General features: G+C 37.2%; 1 protein-coding gene across 1 annotated transcript in view; it reads left to right on the top strand.

The window, feature by feature from the left end:
* Window positions 1-6,042, top strand: part of ZPLD1 (zona pellucida like domain containing 1) — a 47,541-nt gene extending 41,499 nt beyond the window's left edge. Inside the window, exons 10-11 of the mRNA XM_045851984.1 lie at window positions 5,202-5,231; window positions 5,867-6,042. Coding sequence (XP_045707940.1) covers window positions 5,202-5,231; window positions 5,867-6,042 — 206 coding nt within the window. The remainder of the gene's footprint in view (window positions 1-5,201; window positions 5,232-5,866) is intronic.
* Window positions 6,043-18,370: the final 12,328 nt, after the last annotated feature.

Here is an 18,370-nt window from a genome sequence, read left to right on the forward strand (position 1 = left end):
ATATGAGTATCCTCAATGATACTCCTATCATTGACATGACAATGAGACATGTATATAAATATTTGTGTATGCATGTATTCTCTCTCTCTCCCCCCGCAAAGTGATATTGCTCTACTTCAGCATAAACCCATGCTGACGTCCAAAATAAGGCAGACACGCAGTGTAAACAATATAAATTAAATGTCTAGAAAACTGGGTGGTTCCAGCTTTTGTCTTAATAAGTTTTGTGACTTGGGATTTTACTTTACTTCTCTGGGCAATATTTCTTGATTTTTTTTTAAATAAAGGTTTTGAAAAAAAATAACCTTAAAGATTCTTTCTAACTCTATAGTTCTAAATTTATAAAACAAAACAAAACAAAACAAAATGGAATTCTGGTTTGGATTATATTCTAATATTTTTTTCCTATTTTATATTAGCTATAAGCCTATTATATTTCAATTAGATTATCTTAACCTTTTCTTTTATGTTTCCTACCCCACAGTGAAAAGAAAATTTTGCCTGAAATAGGTAATTAAGCAAAAAAGTGGTTTGGGCCTGAAAAATCCAGATAATTAATTGCTTTAATTATTTACTCCTTTGTGTTTTTATAGACATAACATTACTTAGACTCAAACTAATAGGCCTTTTAAATAATGCAGAAATTTATTAAATATCAAACTTCAAACTTAGTTCACATTCCTTGAGGGTGTGGTAGGTGGTTTGAATGGTTTGAAAGTGATTGGTTTGTGGTCTGTGAAAGGCCCAAATCTTATCTCTGTCCTGCTGTGTGATATAGCTTATAGAATCACACTGCATGGGAACTCAGCTCTGTGGTCAGTTATTAGGAATGCTTCGGGGTAGGCACAGTAAAGATATTTTGACTCCTATGGAGCGTGTCTAGAGTCAGTTTGCTGTAAGAAAAGAACCATGAAAGTGACATCTCTCTATTCATGTTGGGTAGATGGCTTTTCCTCCTCATTAACCTCTTTGCCTCCTTCTTACCTGGACCAAATTTAATATATTTATTGTTTTTTATTTTTCAAATTTAAATACTATACATTTTAAATAATTTGCTAGTGTAACATAATTTTTAAAGGGACCAAAATTACTAAGACCCCCAAATTCCAGTAAAAATTACCAAGTAGAAGTTTCTAATTCTGTGATAGCTAGCCAGCTCTCCAAGTTTGGAGATTTTACTCACATCATATCTAGTCACCTAAAATATCTATGTAAAACACTCAAGGAGCTAATGCTTCAATCACAAGGCCACTGACGTCATGCCTGGATTTCTTCCTTTACAATTTTAACATGTTTCTACCTTAGAAGGGTGGCATTTGTTCCCCAACACACTAAGGTGGTCTCTTTGTCATCTCAGTCTCCCCATGGTCAAGTCCTACAAAGAACCATCTTTAAATCTTGCAGATTCCCTTCATTCCTCTCTCACTCTCTGTGGTTTCGTTTTCATAAGTAGATAAATAGCAGTAGGGCGGGTTTTTTTGGTGATCATGGTGGCTTCACTGTGTAGAGAACCATACATGATGATATTTACATTAATACTATGACACCCACCCAAAAATAATATTTTGAATTCCATATAAAAACAGAACTCAGAAGTCCAGCTGTATCCACCCACAGACAAACCCAATATAAACTTAATGTCCTGCTTAATGACCAAGGCTACCTTCTTTCCTTGGTTTCACTCTGATTTTACCTTAGGTCAGCTGGATGTATTTCTCCAGGTCTCATGGCTGATTTTCTATAAAGAAGTCCAATTTCAGGCTTGATTTGCTCTCTTCAAACCTCTCTGATACTTGGGATTTTTGCTTTGTTAACTCATTGAGCCACTCCTTTCACCTAGACATCTGGCTTAGGTCAAGATTAATAAGATGTTAAACCTCAAAACTCCTGTTTTTTGTTTTATTTATCATTTTTTAAAAGATTTTATTTACTTATTTTTAGACAGAGGGGAAGGGAAGGAGGAAGAGAAGGAGAGAAACATCAATGTGTGGTTGCCTTTATGTGTCTCCTACTGAGGACCTGGCCTGAAACCCAAGCACGTGCTCTGACCGGGAATTGAACGAGCAACCCTTTGGTTCACAGGCCAGTGTTCAATCCACCAAGCCACACAATCCTGGGCCAAAATTTTGTTTTGTTTTGTGTTTTAATGAGATCAAACCCATTCTAGACATTTTTACCCAACATTAGTAAATCATTTTGTTAGTTGATTTAGGATAAATTCACATCCCTAAAATTCAAAATCCACAAAATTCCTGAAGTGTTCTTCTTTTAAACTCCCAAATACTAAATCTATTTGGTAAGGAAATGCTTATCATGAGGCACAATTATGGAAATTTAAATGTAACCACTGGAAAACAATGGTAACTAGTCATTTCTTTTACATAAATTCCTATAAAGAAGTTCAAGACAAACTGTTGTTCAACTAGTATCATTGAGTTTTAGGTGTGGTTAATTCATCAAAGCATATTTATTTAGCCCCTACATGGGACAGACACTCTGGTAGGAACTTGGAGTTCAGTAGGGAACAGGCCTCAGGCTCAGTGTTCAAAGACAGAGATAGACTGTGAACAAACACAGCAGGGGAAAAGTAAAAAGTTTAGAGCACAGGTGGCAAACACAAGTCCTGAGGGCTGGATTCGGCCCTCCACCTTGTTTCATCCAGCCCAGCACCTTGTTTCTACCCGGCAGCAGTGTGGAGCTCTCACTTAACCCTTTAGGAGTAGTTACATTTATACAGTCCAAAAATTACATTCGGCTCTTTGAGGGCCAAATCATGAGGCTGATGGGGCTCCCCGGTGAAAATAAGTTTGACACCCCTGGTAGAGGGTCTAAATTTGAAATATGTGGTCCATTTACAACATAGGTAATTGAAAATTTGTAAAAAATAGCTTGTGCTAAGAAAGATAAAAACATTCATTTTGCATATATCTTTGTACTGATGTTCATTTTTTCCCCGGCTTATTTCAACTACTCCTGTGAGAGAAAAGCAGAGGATGACTGTTTATCTGCCACTTCTGGCTCTCAGACAGCTGTGCTGTTGCTGCTACCACTTTTCTCCTCTGGTCCTCAGATAACTGTGTTTTTTTGAAGAATCTACCAGGTTTAGTATTCTAATCTGATCTAATTCCAGAAAGTTTCTTTTGACATGTATATCTATGTTAAGAACAAGTGGATGTGAGAAAAAAACAGAACTACTTGGTGCCAAAAATCTCCTGGAAAATGTCCACCTCCCATTTATGGGCTTAACAAGCTTTGATTTTTTTTTTATTGCAATGATACTGATATTGCAGGACACCAGAAAAAGCAACCATACAATGTTATTCCCTCCACCTTTATCCACTATCAAATACAATTTCCAACAATATTCTAGCATTACATGCTTTGATTTTGGCCACCTGTTAAAGGTAGGATGACTGTCCTGGAACCTGGAGCTGGTTGCGCTTATTTGGCATTTTTGTCCCCACACAGAGATTTTATTCACAGCCAAGTTCTTGGGGGTGACACCTGGGATATTGTCCTTACAGAAGTGTCAGTGATAATGTGGGAGAAGAGGGGAGACTCTGACTTTTCTTCACCTCTGGAGGCAGAGAGAGCAGTAGGGACACTTTTGCCTATTTTGGGACATGTAGAAGAAGGGGCTTTTTTATTCCTTAATAGAAACATGTTTTAGAGCAAATATGTGTGATTTATAAGTGAAAAATAACTGTTAGAAAAGAATTTTAGAGTGTTGTAGATTCTCCTCTGTGTTCCAGTGAGGCAGCTTGGCTTAGGAAAAGGCCACAAGGACCTTTTGGAGGAATTAATCCGAGTCCCTTCATCCCATCTCTTTCTATGAGAAGAAAGTGTCTATAAAACGGTGTTGGCTGGAGGCTAGGATTTTCCTGAGGGTGCCTTACAAGGAAAATTGGAACTGTTTTTCTTTCAGCCCTGTAACAACGCACTGTGCCATTTTAAGTTTCCTGCGAGTGTGCTCCGTTGATTTCAGGCATCGCACTTTGGGGACAAAACGTGAGGACCGCTGTTTCTGCCAGGACGCACGTCTCTAAACAGAAACGGCGTCAGATGTTTTATAAATATCTCACCAAGTTCTACCATCAATGGTTTTAAATACCAATCCTAGAGTTTTGTAGCTTGAGATATTCATCTCTACTACTAAAAATATTTTTTCCAACGGGTAGTTTATGTTATTTTAGACAAAAGGTGCAGAAACGGAGCTTTTATTTAAACATGTGTTTACTTTGTCGTGGAGGCTGTGACAGATGGAAGTTTCTTCATCTGTAAAATGGGGGTAGTAATAATATCTAAACTATATGACTATTATGAGGATTAAATGTGACAACATATGAAAAAGTACTTTGCAAACTGTATGGCACTATACACATATTAATTGTCATAATATTTATACTCCAAAATCAGTCCACTGCACACGTTTTATTGTTCAAATAACCAACATTCACAGTTGCATACACATGTATTCAATACAAATATGAAGATCACTCATCGTACAAGCTCAAGGGTTAATTGTTATATGATTACAGTATGGGTAACAAAAATGGTGAAGCAAAGCAGATGTGTTCATTGCATCTATTATCATATTTGCCAGGAAAGAAGTGAAAAAAATCAACAGCTTCAATATTTTACTTCCCAGATGCAAATAAAATGACTCAAGCTCAGACATCACGTTTTCCTTTCATTTAGTTATTAAGTGTGAATTTATCTTCTTGGAACTTAAAATGAAGTTTTTGTAGATTACAATGGGCAAATTGGCAACACTTAAAATTGAGTGGCACTAAATAATGAATATTTCTGTATAACAAAGTAACAAATGGCAGGGTATAGGGCCATAAAAAAATGTAATAACTGTTAACAATTACTGCCCCCACTAATGTGAGTAAAGAGATAATGATGAAGCACAGCTGGCAGAAAAGAATACAGCACAGTATAATTCACTATTATATTTGTATGCCCAGGGCAGTGGCAGGGTGTGGGCTTGGGGAATAGACAGATGATGAAATTTCACACATGTAGAAAAGAAAATGAGAAAGCAGAATGGTTTAGGAGAATTTTTATTATTGCCTTCCCCCAGGAGCCTATGGGTGAAGGTGAGGAGACAAGTTAGTAAAAGTAATTATATAATTATACTAAACATAGGTAAATATTTGGAGACACAATGTTGCTTTTCTTTTTTCCCCTCCTTCCAGATGAGACTCCAACCAACAATTCACAGCTTGGTAAGATAATTAATATATATGGAAACCAAAAGTATGGTTTTCTAAAGCTTTTATTTATTTTGTTTCTAGAGAGAGGGGAAGGGAGGGAGATAGAGAGGGAGAGAAACATCAATGTGCCATTGTGTCTCGTGCATCCCCCACCAGGGACCTGGCCCACATCCCAGGCATGTGCCCCGGATGGAAATTGAACCAGCTACCCTTTGGTTCACAGGCCTGCGCTCAATCCACTGATTATACCAGCCAGGGCTAAAAGTATGGTTATTTTAAATTTTAAGTTTTTTGTGATCAGTTACAGATCTGTAATCAACTAAATACATTGAACTCTGCTTTCACAAGTTTGTTATTTTTTTAACAGGTCATTTAAGATTTCTGAGCTCGTATGTGACCTGTTGGCCAATTTTTATAGAATTTTATAGATGACTATTTTGGGGGTGCCCAGGGGATACCAGGCTTCTAAACCATATAATGCTTTGGTTATTAGATTGAAATATAGTCAAATAGATTGTTGCATGATCCAGCATCATGCTGATATTCTATAAGATACTGATGACAGATGTTTTGCATGTATATACTGGGATATGGTAAGATGAATCTGATACTGGACCTTTCCTCTGTGTTTGTTTTATTACTCGCAGGTACTCCTAATGAACCTCCTTTCCAGCTGAATGCCATCACCAGCGCACTAATATCAGGAATGGTCATTCTGGGAGCCATGAGCTTTTTCCTTCTCCTGTGCTCACTGGCCCTTCTACGCAGGAAGGCACCCACTAGTTTGGTGTTGAATGGCATACGAAACCCAGTCTTTGACTGACTGTCACAGGTCCTTGCAGAGAGAAGGCTCACTAACTATACCATGTGTGACTGCAGTCAGTGTTCCATTGGAATTGAACACCAGCCAGCACTTGACATTTGTAGGTTTGGTAGGTTTCGAGTGGAGCTCTTCAGCATGATGCTAGTGAAAAATTGTTGATGATATTGCTGTTGTCACTTATGGATGCGGTCAGCCATATTTGTATGGCACCAATGACTATACTGATGATAATAAGCACACGATATTCAGGACTTAGACCTTACAGGATGTTATATTTTATTTTATTTCAATTTGCTTTTGATTACTGCTTATAGAGGTAAAAAATAGGCATAGAGAAAATGAAATTTGTTAACATTTTTTCCTATAAGCATTACAATCCAATGCAATGGCATTTAGAGTTGCAGTACTAAAATTAGCATTGCTTTTCGTTTTGTTCCAGATAATTTCAGCTTGGGGATATGCTTTAATTGGATTGGCCATTTAGACATCTGAGATTTAACTACTCATTCTATGACCTCCTGTATTCCATGCCTGACAACATTCATTTAAAAAAAAACCTCTTGGGAAATATATCTTTTTTTAAAATATTGAATTTGTTGGGGTGACATAGGTTAATAAAATTACATGTGTTTCAGGGGTATAATAAATTATCTGTATATTGTATTGTGTATTCACCACTCCAATTCAAGTCTCTTCCCATCACCATTTGTCCCCCGTTTACCCTCTTTTACCTACTCTCACCCTCCTTTCCCTCTGGTAATCTCCATACTGTTGTCTGTGTCTATGAGGTTTTTTTTTCTCTTTGATTAATCCCTTCCCATTTTTCACCCAGCTGGCTGGAAATGTACTGGAGCATCCATTTCTGAACAAATGGTAAAAATAGTTGTTAACCTTGGAAAGATACTAAGTGACCCTAGATCATTATTCACTTGGCTGTGATCAGTTTCCCCTTCTGGGTCTGATCAGCACGTGTTGGCTCTCCTGCAGCAGCTGTGCTTCCAGCCCTGAGACAACTGCAAAGATTATCCTTAATTCAAGAACCATTACATGGGAAAGCAACCTGCAGCTGTGGGAAGAGAACATTGTCCCCAAATATGAGCATAGAGTCCTTATGTAGGTTTTTAATAATCTCAGTTTGCTATTTTTCTTCCTAGAACAAAGAGGAAAGAGGTTAAGTGTGTTTTTCAGAAGTTTATTGTAGTCTCCAGGGGAAAAAATGTGCCTTTCCCTACAAATTTTGATGCTGGTAAAACAAATAGCATGAAAAAGTCTTTCTTTTACAGTTTTTTGGTTGAAGGTATCATAATTGCCATAGAATATACAGTATTTCCCTCTCATAATAAGCTACAAGAAGCATTTGATTCTTTATCAATTTTGCAAAATTTTTTTAAAAAGCCAAGTTGTAAGTAGACTCTGTTCTTCCAAAAAAAGTCAACCTTTCTTTTCTTCAGGCTATCCACACAATTGAACAAATAAAAGAGTTCAATGACAAACACCAAATCTTAGAATTGCTGTTACTTTTAAAAATTGCTGTAGAAACTAACTTCTATTCAACATTTGTGACCTATTATTCAGATCATTATGTAATTTTAGATTTGTTTCAAAAGAAGTATATATACTCTCAAGTTAATATATAATTAAACCAATCATCAAATCAAAAAGTGTCTTTTCTCCAATTTGCCTAAATAATTCAAAAGAAAGTGTTTATGTTACAATATTTAGCTATACAAGGTATGTTCAGAAGATATGCAGCCATGCAGTATGAAAATTAGAGGCATTTATTGAAGAAGATACAAGAAACACTGTACACAGGACAATGATGCCTCAGTTCCTTCAAAGTAGGCATCTTGGGACCTCACACAGTTCTCCTAAAAGACATCACCTGCCCTGTTGTATTTTCCTGAATCTCACCAATGGTCTGAAATCTCTTTCCTTTCAAAGATAATTTTAATTTTGGGAAAAGCCAATAGTTGAGGGACACCAGACTTGGACCATAGCGGGGCTGAGTCACCTGGGTGATTTGATGTCTCACCAAAAAATGGCATGAGATGTGAGGCATAAGCAGGTGTGTTGTCATGATGAAGCTGTCAATTATCTTCAAGTGGCCTTTTGAATCATCAGAATAGTTTCTATTGAGGAATGTTCAAGCTTAAGGCAAAATTTGATGCAGATTCTTTGTTCTACTCACTCAGTCATTTTCAATGTGATAACCACACAGTACACATGCTCACTGAATGTACTACCACCCCCCTACTGACTAGTACAGTGAAGTTGTCATTGTTCATGCATATGCATTACAGTCCACTCTCCTTGACTTCTAGTTTACATCAATGTCACGCAAACTGTTCTTGTTATATTCACAATGGCTGGGCTTCTTCCAGGCAGTCCTTGCATAATTTCCTCAACTTTCTTTTTCAGGGTGTAGACACAGTCAAATGATATGGGATCTGGAAAATCTCTGGATAACTTCAACATAAAAAGGTCTACCACTAAAAAAGTAAATCTCTGTGTCACTCCAAAATAACTTTGATGTGGCCATTCTGAACTTTATCTGTGACAACAAATGTATTTTATAATGTAGGGAGGAACTCTAGAAGAAAGAAAAATATATACTATGCTACTTATGTGACCCCAAATGTATTTAGATTATTAAAATATTCTAAAAAATTATATCATTGAAACTAGTTTATCACTTTGATTTTTGTTCTTTTGGAATGGCCACTGTTTCCATTATCAGCCTTTTAAATTATATCTATCATATTATAAAACTGAATAACAGGCATATCAAGTGCAAGCAACTTATTATTTTTTGCCACCCCTTCAGCATAAGTGGGAGAATTAGAGCTATAATAAGAGAAACCTAATTTTTGCCTATAGTTTCCTTCTTGTAAACTTGCAGTTTACATGTAGTATTTAGTTATATTAAATATTTTGGTTATTATAGTGGGAAAAACCTTACAAAAATGGTTCTTCAGTTTTAATACCTCAGACTGTTTTTTGCACTTCAGGGGTAAGGTGTGATGACATGTAAAAGATGATTGTTTAATAAAATAATTGTAAATGAATATCATTAAAATGGTGTCTTTTTAAATCTAATTGTTATTGTATTTTTTCCATTACTATTTAATCCCCTTATACCTCCTTCCTCAGCAATCACCACACTGTTGTCCATGTCCCTGAGTCCTTTATCGTTTTTGCTCCATCCCTACATCCCTTCACCTTCCTACCCAAATAGTGACTTTTAAAAAAACATATTTGTCATTCCTACTCTTCCACAAATATTTAAGGAAGATTAAATTTAGAATAAGCTGGCTAATGCAACAGGGAAGGGCAGTGATCTCAAAATGAAGCTGGATGAAGATCATCCCCTCCATATTGAGCTTGCTGGTTGGGACCCATATCTGTGAGATCAGCTTAGGGTAGAGAAAATAGTACCCTTTACCTTAAGTTTGTGCTCTGACTAGAACTGAGACTACTTTTTAAAACTTTGAGGGGAAGGTCAATACTGAACAGACAAGGAGCTCAGCTTCTTCCTGGAGCTGCATTTCTTATGACAGTTTCATCGGGGTTGGACTGTCATCCCTTGTTTGGGATATGACACAAAGTTGAGGAGAAATCCTTTTCCTCACTCAGGGAGAATGAAGTTTTCCAGAAGTGAATACTTCTCTGGGTCCTCAAAAATGGGCAATTAGCATTGGAAACATTGTAGGCATGATGGTTCATGAAGGGGCATTGTGAGCTGTGGAAAATATAAGGCAGTAAACTTTTAGAAGTGAGAAATGAGCACTTGTTTGTGGAAACATATGAGGCATAGTTTGAGGGATTCCCAGAGCACTTGGCAGGAGAGAATTGGAACAAGATGGAAAGCCTTCTGTCATGACATTAAGGGCTATTAGGCCAACACACACATGCTTCCATTCCATATTTATGAGAAAAAAGGCAAGCTGATCATAGATAAATTGGTGTTGAGAATAAGATTCCTCAATTATTTGCTAGTGGGAAGACATTTAATATAAAATAATCCCAATCTGTAGTTTAGAGAAAATTATACTTGGGTAGTAGTCAAAACAAATACCAAAGTCAGCTGGTGTATTAGTCAGAATTTTCCAGAGAGAAAGAACCAAGAGGATATCTCCAAAGAGATTTATATTAAGGGCTTGGCTTATGTAATGATGCAGGCTGACAAGTGTCACATTCTGCAGTCAACAGGACCCAGGAGAGCTGGTGGTTTACAAGAATTTCCCATCAGAAAGCCATCAGGCTCAAGACCCCAAATGAGCTATTGTTTATATTTGAGTCCAACATAGGAATGCTTATTGTGTCCTGGCCTAAAAAACAGTCAGGCAGCAGGAATTTCTTCTTGGTCATGGGAGGGTCGGGCTTTTTGTTCTATTCAGGTTTTCAACTGATTAAATGGGGTCCACCCACATTAGGGAGAGCAATCTGCTTTACTCACTTATTCAAATTTTAGTCTCATCCAGAACAACCTTACAGACACACCCAGAATAATGTCTGACCAAATGCCTGGGCAACACATGGCACAGTCACATTGACACAAAATGAATCATCACAGCTGGCAAACTCCTAACCTCGCCATTAACATGTATCAATCTGCTGAGAACCAAGTCTTAGTCAACCCAGTAATAATAAGGGAATGGATAAGTTAAAATGTTACAAAATTTGACAGCCTACAATTAAAATGATTTTGAAATATTTAATGTCTGGAGGTAGAGGTTGATGAGCAGAGGTCCTCTTTTACATTAGCTAATGATGTACTGTAACTTGCCATGCATAATGTGCATGTTTTTGCCCAAATTTTTGAGAGAAAAATAAGGATGTGTATTATACATGGGCAGTGACTGAAATACCTTGTACCTGTCCTTGTGTTTTGTAATTATTTGTTATATAAAATTTCTTGTACCATAAATGTTCAAAAACAAATGTTAAAATTCCTTTATAATACAAAAACCAAATATCTAAATTTAAATAAATAAAAATGAAATTAAAAAATTAAAATGAAAGAACTTTTTCCCTGAAAGTATGGGCCAAAAACATGGGTGCACATTATACATGACAAAATATGGTAGGTGAAATAGAGAAAAGACAGGGGCATAAGTGGGTGTGCAGTGACGAGCTCCGAAGTCACACCAAGGTATCATCACATGTTCTCAGGGGAAACAAGGCTGAAGGAGGCCTGGCTTCAGAGTGTTGATGGCCCCACATCCTGCAGGGTAGTCACTGGAGCAGAGCAAAGGATGACATCAGCGATGACAGCAGGCTGGAAGTAGTAAACAACAGAAAACAGCAAAGCAGAGGTAACAGGGTCCAATGCAAAAAGGAAAGTGCTGGACACTGGGAGGAGAAACACCTTCTTAGTGGGAACGAGTTCACCAGTAGGAGACAAAAGCAGAATCTTTGGTAGCTGTTGCCTGTCTTTCTCACGATGGTGGTCTATCTCCTCCAGAGGTTCAAAAGAAGTGTAAACTGAATTAATGTAAGTTATATTTTCACGTCTGTGAGAATATCTTGCCTGCTTATTGGTAAACAGCCTCAGTCACTGCAAACTTGAATAATACAGGAGAACTATTAATTTAAAAAGCCTTGATTATTTTCCAATGATACCTCAGACAAGGGTTTAATCTCCAAAATACATAAAGAACTCACATGAGTCCACTCCAGGAAGACAAACAACCCAATTAAAAAGTGGGCAAAAGACTTGAACAGACACTTCTGCAAGGACATACAGAGGGTCCAGAGACACATGAAAAGATGTTCAGTATCGCTAGCCATCAGAGAGATGCAAATTAAAGCCACAATGAGATGCCACTTCACACCAGTCAGAATGACCATCATAAACAAAGCAACAAACAAGTGTTGGAGAGGTTGTGGAGAAAAGAGAAACCTAGTACACTGTTGGTGAGAATGCAGACTGGGGCAGCCACTGTGGAAAACAGTATGGGATTTCCTCAGAAAACTAAAAATGGATCTGCCTTTTGACCCAGCAATTCCACTCCTAGGATTATATCCTAAGAACCCTGAAACACCAATCCAAAAGAACCTATGCACCCCAATGTTCATAGCAGCGCAATTTACAATAGCCAAGTACTGGAAGCAACCTAAGTGCCCATCAGTAAATGAATGGATCAAAAAACCATGGTACATTTACACAATGGAATACTATGCAGCAGAGAGAAAGAGGGAACTTCTACCCATTGTGACAGCATAGATGGAACTGGAGAGCATTATGCTAAATGAAATAAGCCAGGCAGTGAAAGACAAAACCATATGATCTCACCTTTAACAGGAACCTAATCAACAAAACAAACAAGCAAGCACAGTATAGCCAAAGACATTGAAACTGAGAACAGGCTGAGAGTGACCAGTAGGGAGAGGGGAGGGGGTAATGGGGAAAAGAGTGAAGGGTTTGCAGGAACAATTATAAAGAACACATGGACAATAACAAGGGGGGGAGGCTGGAAACAGGGGAGGGAGGTGGGGAGGGCTGAGATGGTGGGTAGGGGCTGGGAAAAAGGCAGAAAACTGTTCTTGAACAATAAAAAAAATGTTTTAAAAAAGCCTTGATTAATGCCACATGTTACTGAGATAGCAAGAAGGGAATTGGTTTGAGGGTTTTCTACTTAGGGCACTAGACATAATATTTGGAAATCTCTTCTCAGTAAACTATATTTGAAAAAATGCTTTGTATTCTTGGCAAAGTGAAATTGAGAGCTCAGATTGTTATCTGCATATTTAAAACTGCAATTCCTTTTTGCCTCAGTATCTGGATATTCCTTATTTTCCTAAAATTGCCAATATAATTACCTTAATTTTTTCTTTCATTTTCTGTTGAAAAGAGAAGTGCCGTCATTATATGGAAGTTTAGTCAAAGGCAATGTGGCTTAAATTTTGAGGTTCATTCTCATCTGAAGCATAGCTGTGTTAGCATTGCCCAGAGCTGAATCCATCACTGAATAACCCTGTCAACTGGAGGATCCTGGGAGAGCTGTGGTTTGACAATTCACATAACTCTGCTTCAGAGTCGTACAGGTCCTGAAGCTATTTCTCCTCTTGTATGTAGTTTGTAACTTTTTTTATGGTAGTGAACAATTGACTAAAGTGAAAAATTACCCTAGAGGAAACACAGTAGTTTTTGAAAATTATTTACTACTTGGGAATTGGACTGATTTGTTTTTTTAGAAACTATTGTTTTGTAACAAATATTTCATTGTTGCTAAAATTAGATGGCAGAGAATGATGCCCATGGAAAGAGAAATTGAACCCAGTAATCTTTCTTAAATCCTATAAAGATAAATCATTGTTTATTTTTGCATAGCCCTCTCTCTCAAAATACAAATTAAACAGAGGTGATACATTATCTATCATTAAAGGTTGTATTAAAGGTTAATGCTTTTTTTTCCAGTTTGTCAATAGATACATAATGATAATTAATCTTATTTCATACTCTACAATCCCTGGACTGAAGGCTTATGGTCCAATATAGAGTAAGTTCCAAAAATAGAGGCAGAGGGCAGGTATCAATAGTCTAAGGAACCTTGCTGGAAGCTGCTACAGGACACTTTGTCTCCTATTCCAACTGGCAAAACCTTAGTCACATGGTCAGGCTACCAGCAGCAGTGTCTGGGAAATACCAGTGTTACTCTGCATGACAATGTGGCCAGTGAGCATCAGAGGATATCTCCTACACCTATGTGACCCAGTAGTGTCATCGTTTACTTATAGCTTTAAAGTGTTAGATAATTGTGTTTTGTACAAGGATGTTTATTGTAGTATTTTCCATAAAATATATTAGATGCCACATAATGTTCTTAAATGCAGAATCCTTATATGCATTATGGTAATCTTCTGTCATATAAGAATATATAGACACTGAAAGTCAGTTACAGACATTTTTACTAAATGAGAAAATGCTTATGCTGCAATCTGAAAGGAAAAAGGCAGGATAAAGAACTATATATATAAAACGAGCTCACACAGAAATAAGCCAGGAGGGAAATTGATAGAAATAATAGCTTTGGTCAGTAAGGAAAAATAGTTGGTTTTATTATTAGTCTTTTTATAATACTGTCTAGCATTTCCTTTTTAAAGAAAATATCCAGGTAATTTAAATCAGAAAACAATTTTAGTTGTCTGGTAATTTAGAAGTTGAAGAAAGTGTTTTATCTGTATTATTGAGATAATTGCATCAATCCTCAACTTTATGTAATTTCATCTACTGAAAAAATTTCTTTATACCTAATCTAATAAGTATATACACAAAGAAAATAAAAATCCAAACTTTTCTGAGATTTAGTGAAAATGCAACTGCTTTGTTTATTCCTAAACAATTCTAATATACTCAACATGCAAATGGTCTGCAATGCACTTCAGATTATACAATGGGCAGATAAATACTAAGCAGAGTTTTGGAAACTCTGGCTTCTATTGGTGGCAATGAATGAGCTATCTGACTCATTGTTTTTCATTTGTGCATTTGTGTTTCTTACATACTGGCATTCGTTATTGTCACACAGCCAAGCTCACACTGAAAATGAGTTTATGCTCTGGGAAATGGTTAAAAAGCACCATCATCTTCATTATGTTGACAGTGAATATTATGTTCACCCATGCTCTCTGGAGTTGATGGCTGGAAAACAATATCCAGGCATTTTCCTTCTCACCCCAAGGAAAAAAGAAATATCATGCTAGTGTTACTTTTTTATTTCACAAATAATCTGTTTTTCTATTGTCCTTCAGAGCTCAGCAAAGCTGCATATAACCAATGTTATTTGTCCATACAGGCAATTTCCAGAGCAAGTCTAATGCCACTACCTGTCAATTCTTGAGAGAAATGGCTTGTAAAAGAGACATACAGATATTCTCCACATTACCCCCTTTTACTCCACCACTACACATGTTTTGAAGTAAACAAGTAACTATTTTCTATGCATTTTTACCTTATCACATCTCCCCATCAGAACAGATAATGGCTTTGTGGACTCTTTATGTTTCTGCCCTTACCTTAGAATAGGTAGTCAGGACACCATTGTAAATGAAACTCCAACATCCAAATTCCTGCAGGTCTGAGGAATCAAGATCCAGCACCTTTCCTCCATTAACTCATTAACTTCTTGAGTTAATTTTTCTTCAAAAATGGATCTTTTCTCAAAATGGAAACCGATGAAAGTAACTTTACACATACCCAGAGGGTTTGAAATAATGCTTTGAAAGTTGTATGTCTTTTTCTAAATTATCAACTGTATAGTTCAAAAAGAATCACATTTTGCCTCAGCTTAAAATCAACATTTTTCTTTCTTCATATAGGATTAAGGAAATAACAGAGCCAAAGATAGCACATTAATGTGTATCTTTTGCTCTTCAGCTTAAATGACTTCTCCCAATATCTAAACTCCATGCTAACTCTAAATGGAAGTCAAGAAGCAAAGAATAATGTGCTGTTTTAAATGTAGATGGAAGATAAGATGTTGAGACTAAATTTTAAAAACCACACCAAGATATATTCATTCTATTCTCACATTTAAATAATGCTCACATTAAATAATTGTTCCAAAGGAACTGTCAAAATGAAACAGTCAGTCATAACTTTCTCCAGCTGAGCTCTGACAACTATAAAACTCTAAGGCTTCCAGTGAAGCTATGAGAATTAGTTTCTAAAAAATAATTTGCAAAACATGAGCAAAACCTTAGAACTATCTAATTATTGGATGAAAAATGAAGAAGTCCTACATTACTGATTAAATGAAACTTTCTAGATTACATTGATTATGCAGGGCTACCCTGAGGAATCTAAACCACATAGGACAAAACGGAGTTTTGAGGACCTATGCATAAGTCGAAAAGGTATAAGCATGGTTGTTTTTAACTTTCATCTCAGTTTTCATCTATGTCTGTGTTTTCCATGCTCCAGGAAAATGGGGAACTCATTACAAAATGCATCAACTCTGCAAATCAGTACTTAGAACTTACTGGGATCTTACTTGAAGTCAAGGAATTGAACACTTTGCTTGTAAATCAGATTGCTCATTCCAGAGAGCTGGAATCATATTAGATTTCAACATTATTAGGCCAGCATTAGTCTGGAGTAAAGAGAAAAGAAATTAGAAACTTACAATAACTCTAGAACCACAGTTCTCAAAGTATAGGTCACCTGACCAGCACCACCAGTCTTACTTGGGAATTTGTTAGAAACATAATTTCTCAGAAGCCAATCTGGACCTACTCAATTAGAAATGCAGGGCAGGGAACCCCATATTTTCTATTAACCAAGCCCTGTGGTTGATTCTGCTATATGTTAACATTTGAGAACCACTGATCTGGAACAAGATTTGAGACAATTTCAGGAAGTTGAAAAGAGATCACCATCACTATCTCTGTATCACAAAACAGAAAGAAAGAGCCAGACTACCACTGGCCATGCACTTCCGTTAGGACATCTGTCTATGGAGTGTTTTAACCTGGTTGATTACACTTTCACTTATTGATCACCAGAGCTGATTCAGCAGACTTGCCTGTACAGGTGCACACTTTCCTCATCCAGGCTCCATATTTGTTCTCTGCAGGCAGCACTTTATATGCTTAGTTAAAGGGAATGACGTTTTAGATGGAGACTATTCTTTGGCCAAGACATATGCATACCAGGATCCTCTGCTCTTCTGTGCTACATGCCTTAGGGAGTAAGACTGAGCCTGCACATGGAAAATTCCTCTTGTCTAGATTGTATAGAAGTCGTTATTGCGATTTTGTATAACAGAAAAACAGTATGTGCTTTGTAATCAGACAAATCTGATTTGAATCACACTTCCGCCATTTGTTAGCTGCATGACCTGAGGGAAGTCACTGAGCTTCCTTATCTATGAAGTGAAGATTCTGATAACAACTTTACAGGTTAATTGGAGGACTAGAGATAATCTATGTAAAGGTCTGGCACTCAGCAATTATTAGATCTTCTAGCTTGCTTGATTTTCCTTTACTATCACACCTGCTCTTTGCCATTATTATGACTTCTGGATTGTTAATTTGTTTTTATTGACTAGATAGGCTGGTAGGAGATTAAGAGTATGGGCTGTGGTGTCAGCCTATCTGGCTTCAAATCCCAGCACATCCTGTGGTTTCCTTGGGTGAACAATGAGGAATTGAGGACAGATCCTGTCTGAAGGATCTGAAGCACTGATTTGCATTTACCACTTAGTACTTCTCCAAGTTAGTTTCCTAATATAAAACAAGAATAATAATTCCTTATGCATTTATGTTAGAATTTTTAAAATAACAACATAAATGAAATTCCAAAAACTGAAATGAAAAGCTTAAGACCACATATACATAATCAAACCATAAACACCACCCCAGATAGCGTAACCTTGAGGTAGCGTGGTATAGCTACCGCTCCTCTTTTCCAAACACATCCCCAGCCCCCTATTTGTATTTTCCTTGGCAGCCTCAATGCTCTTAGAAGAATGAGATGAGTGAGAAAAACAAATGGTTTAACAAGTAAGAAATAAATAAGCAGACCAAATTCACAAGGCTTATTCCTTTTGCAAAAGCTTAACCTAAAACTCTAGAAACCACTTTAAATATGTTGTGCATTTTCAAGGTTATTTGTTGGAAAGAAGGATTATCTACCACTAAGACTAAACTCTAGAAACAAGAACTTGGTTTTTGAGCACTGAATGACATTTGAGCACCTGTGTGTTGGGGTCACTGAATGACACTTGTGTGTCTGTATGTTGGGGGAAGTGTGGGTCCCTGCCTGCTCCAGGCCTCTGAAGTGCAGGTTACTGAGGTCCGGTTTGGAAGAACAACAGACAAACCTGGCAGTGTTAGGAGTCCCTTCTCCATCAGGGGTGAAGCTGGGTCTTAACTTTGTCTTGTTACTTCTAAGACCTATTGTCCCTGGGTCTCTGGGAATTCTCTGGACATCTGTGTGTCCATTAAATTACACTCGTGCCTGTTATTTGTCAAATCTCATGATTGGACTTGAGTTTTAATTCCTGACTGATTCTCTCCTTTTCTGACAGCCTGCATAGCTCCTTTCTTCCCTCTATTTCTATCAGTTACTACCCAGGTCCTCTTGTACTGTAAACTGGAATCATGAGCTGCTGCTTGAAGATTCCTCCTTCAGGCCTCTTCTCTCTCTTTTCCCCCATGGAGTGTTATACCAGTGCAAATCATGTCTAAGTCTGTCTCATGTTTCACTTCGAATTTCAGATGGTTGACCTCCCACAGGGACCCCAGTGCTCGTGGGTTCTTATCCATGCTTATTCTCAGTTTGCATCTCTCATGCTGTCTTCTGCTGGCTGGTCTCAGCATCTTA

The sequence above is a fragment of the Phyllostomus hastatus genome, unplaced genomic scaffold (genome assembly GCF_019186645.2).
Source record: "Phyllostomus hastatus isolate PE091 unplaced genomic scaffold, TTU_PhHast_1.1 phas_contig_86, whole genome shotgun sequence".
NCBI classification, from domain to species: Eukaryota; Metazoa; Chordata; class Mammalia; order Chiroptera; family Phyllostomidae; genus Phyllostomus; species Phyllostomus hastatus.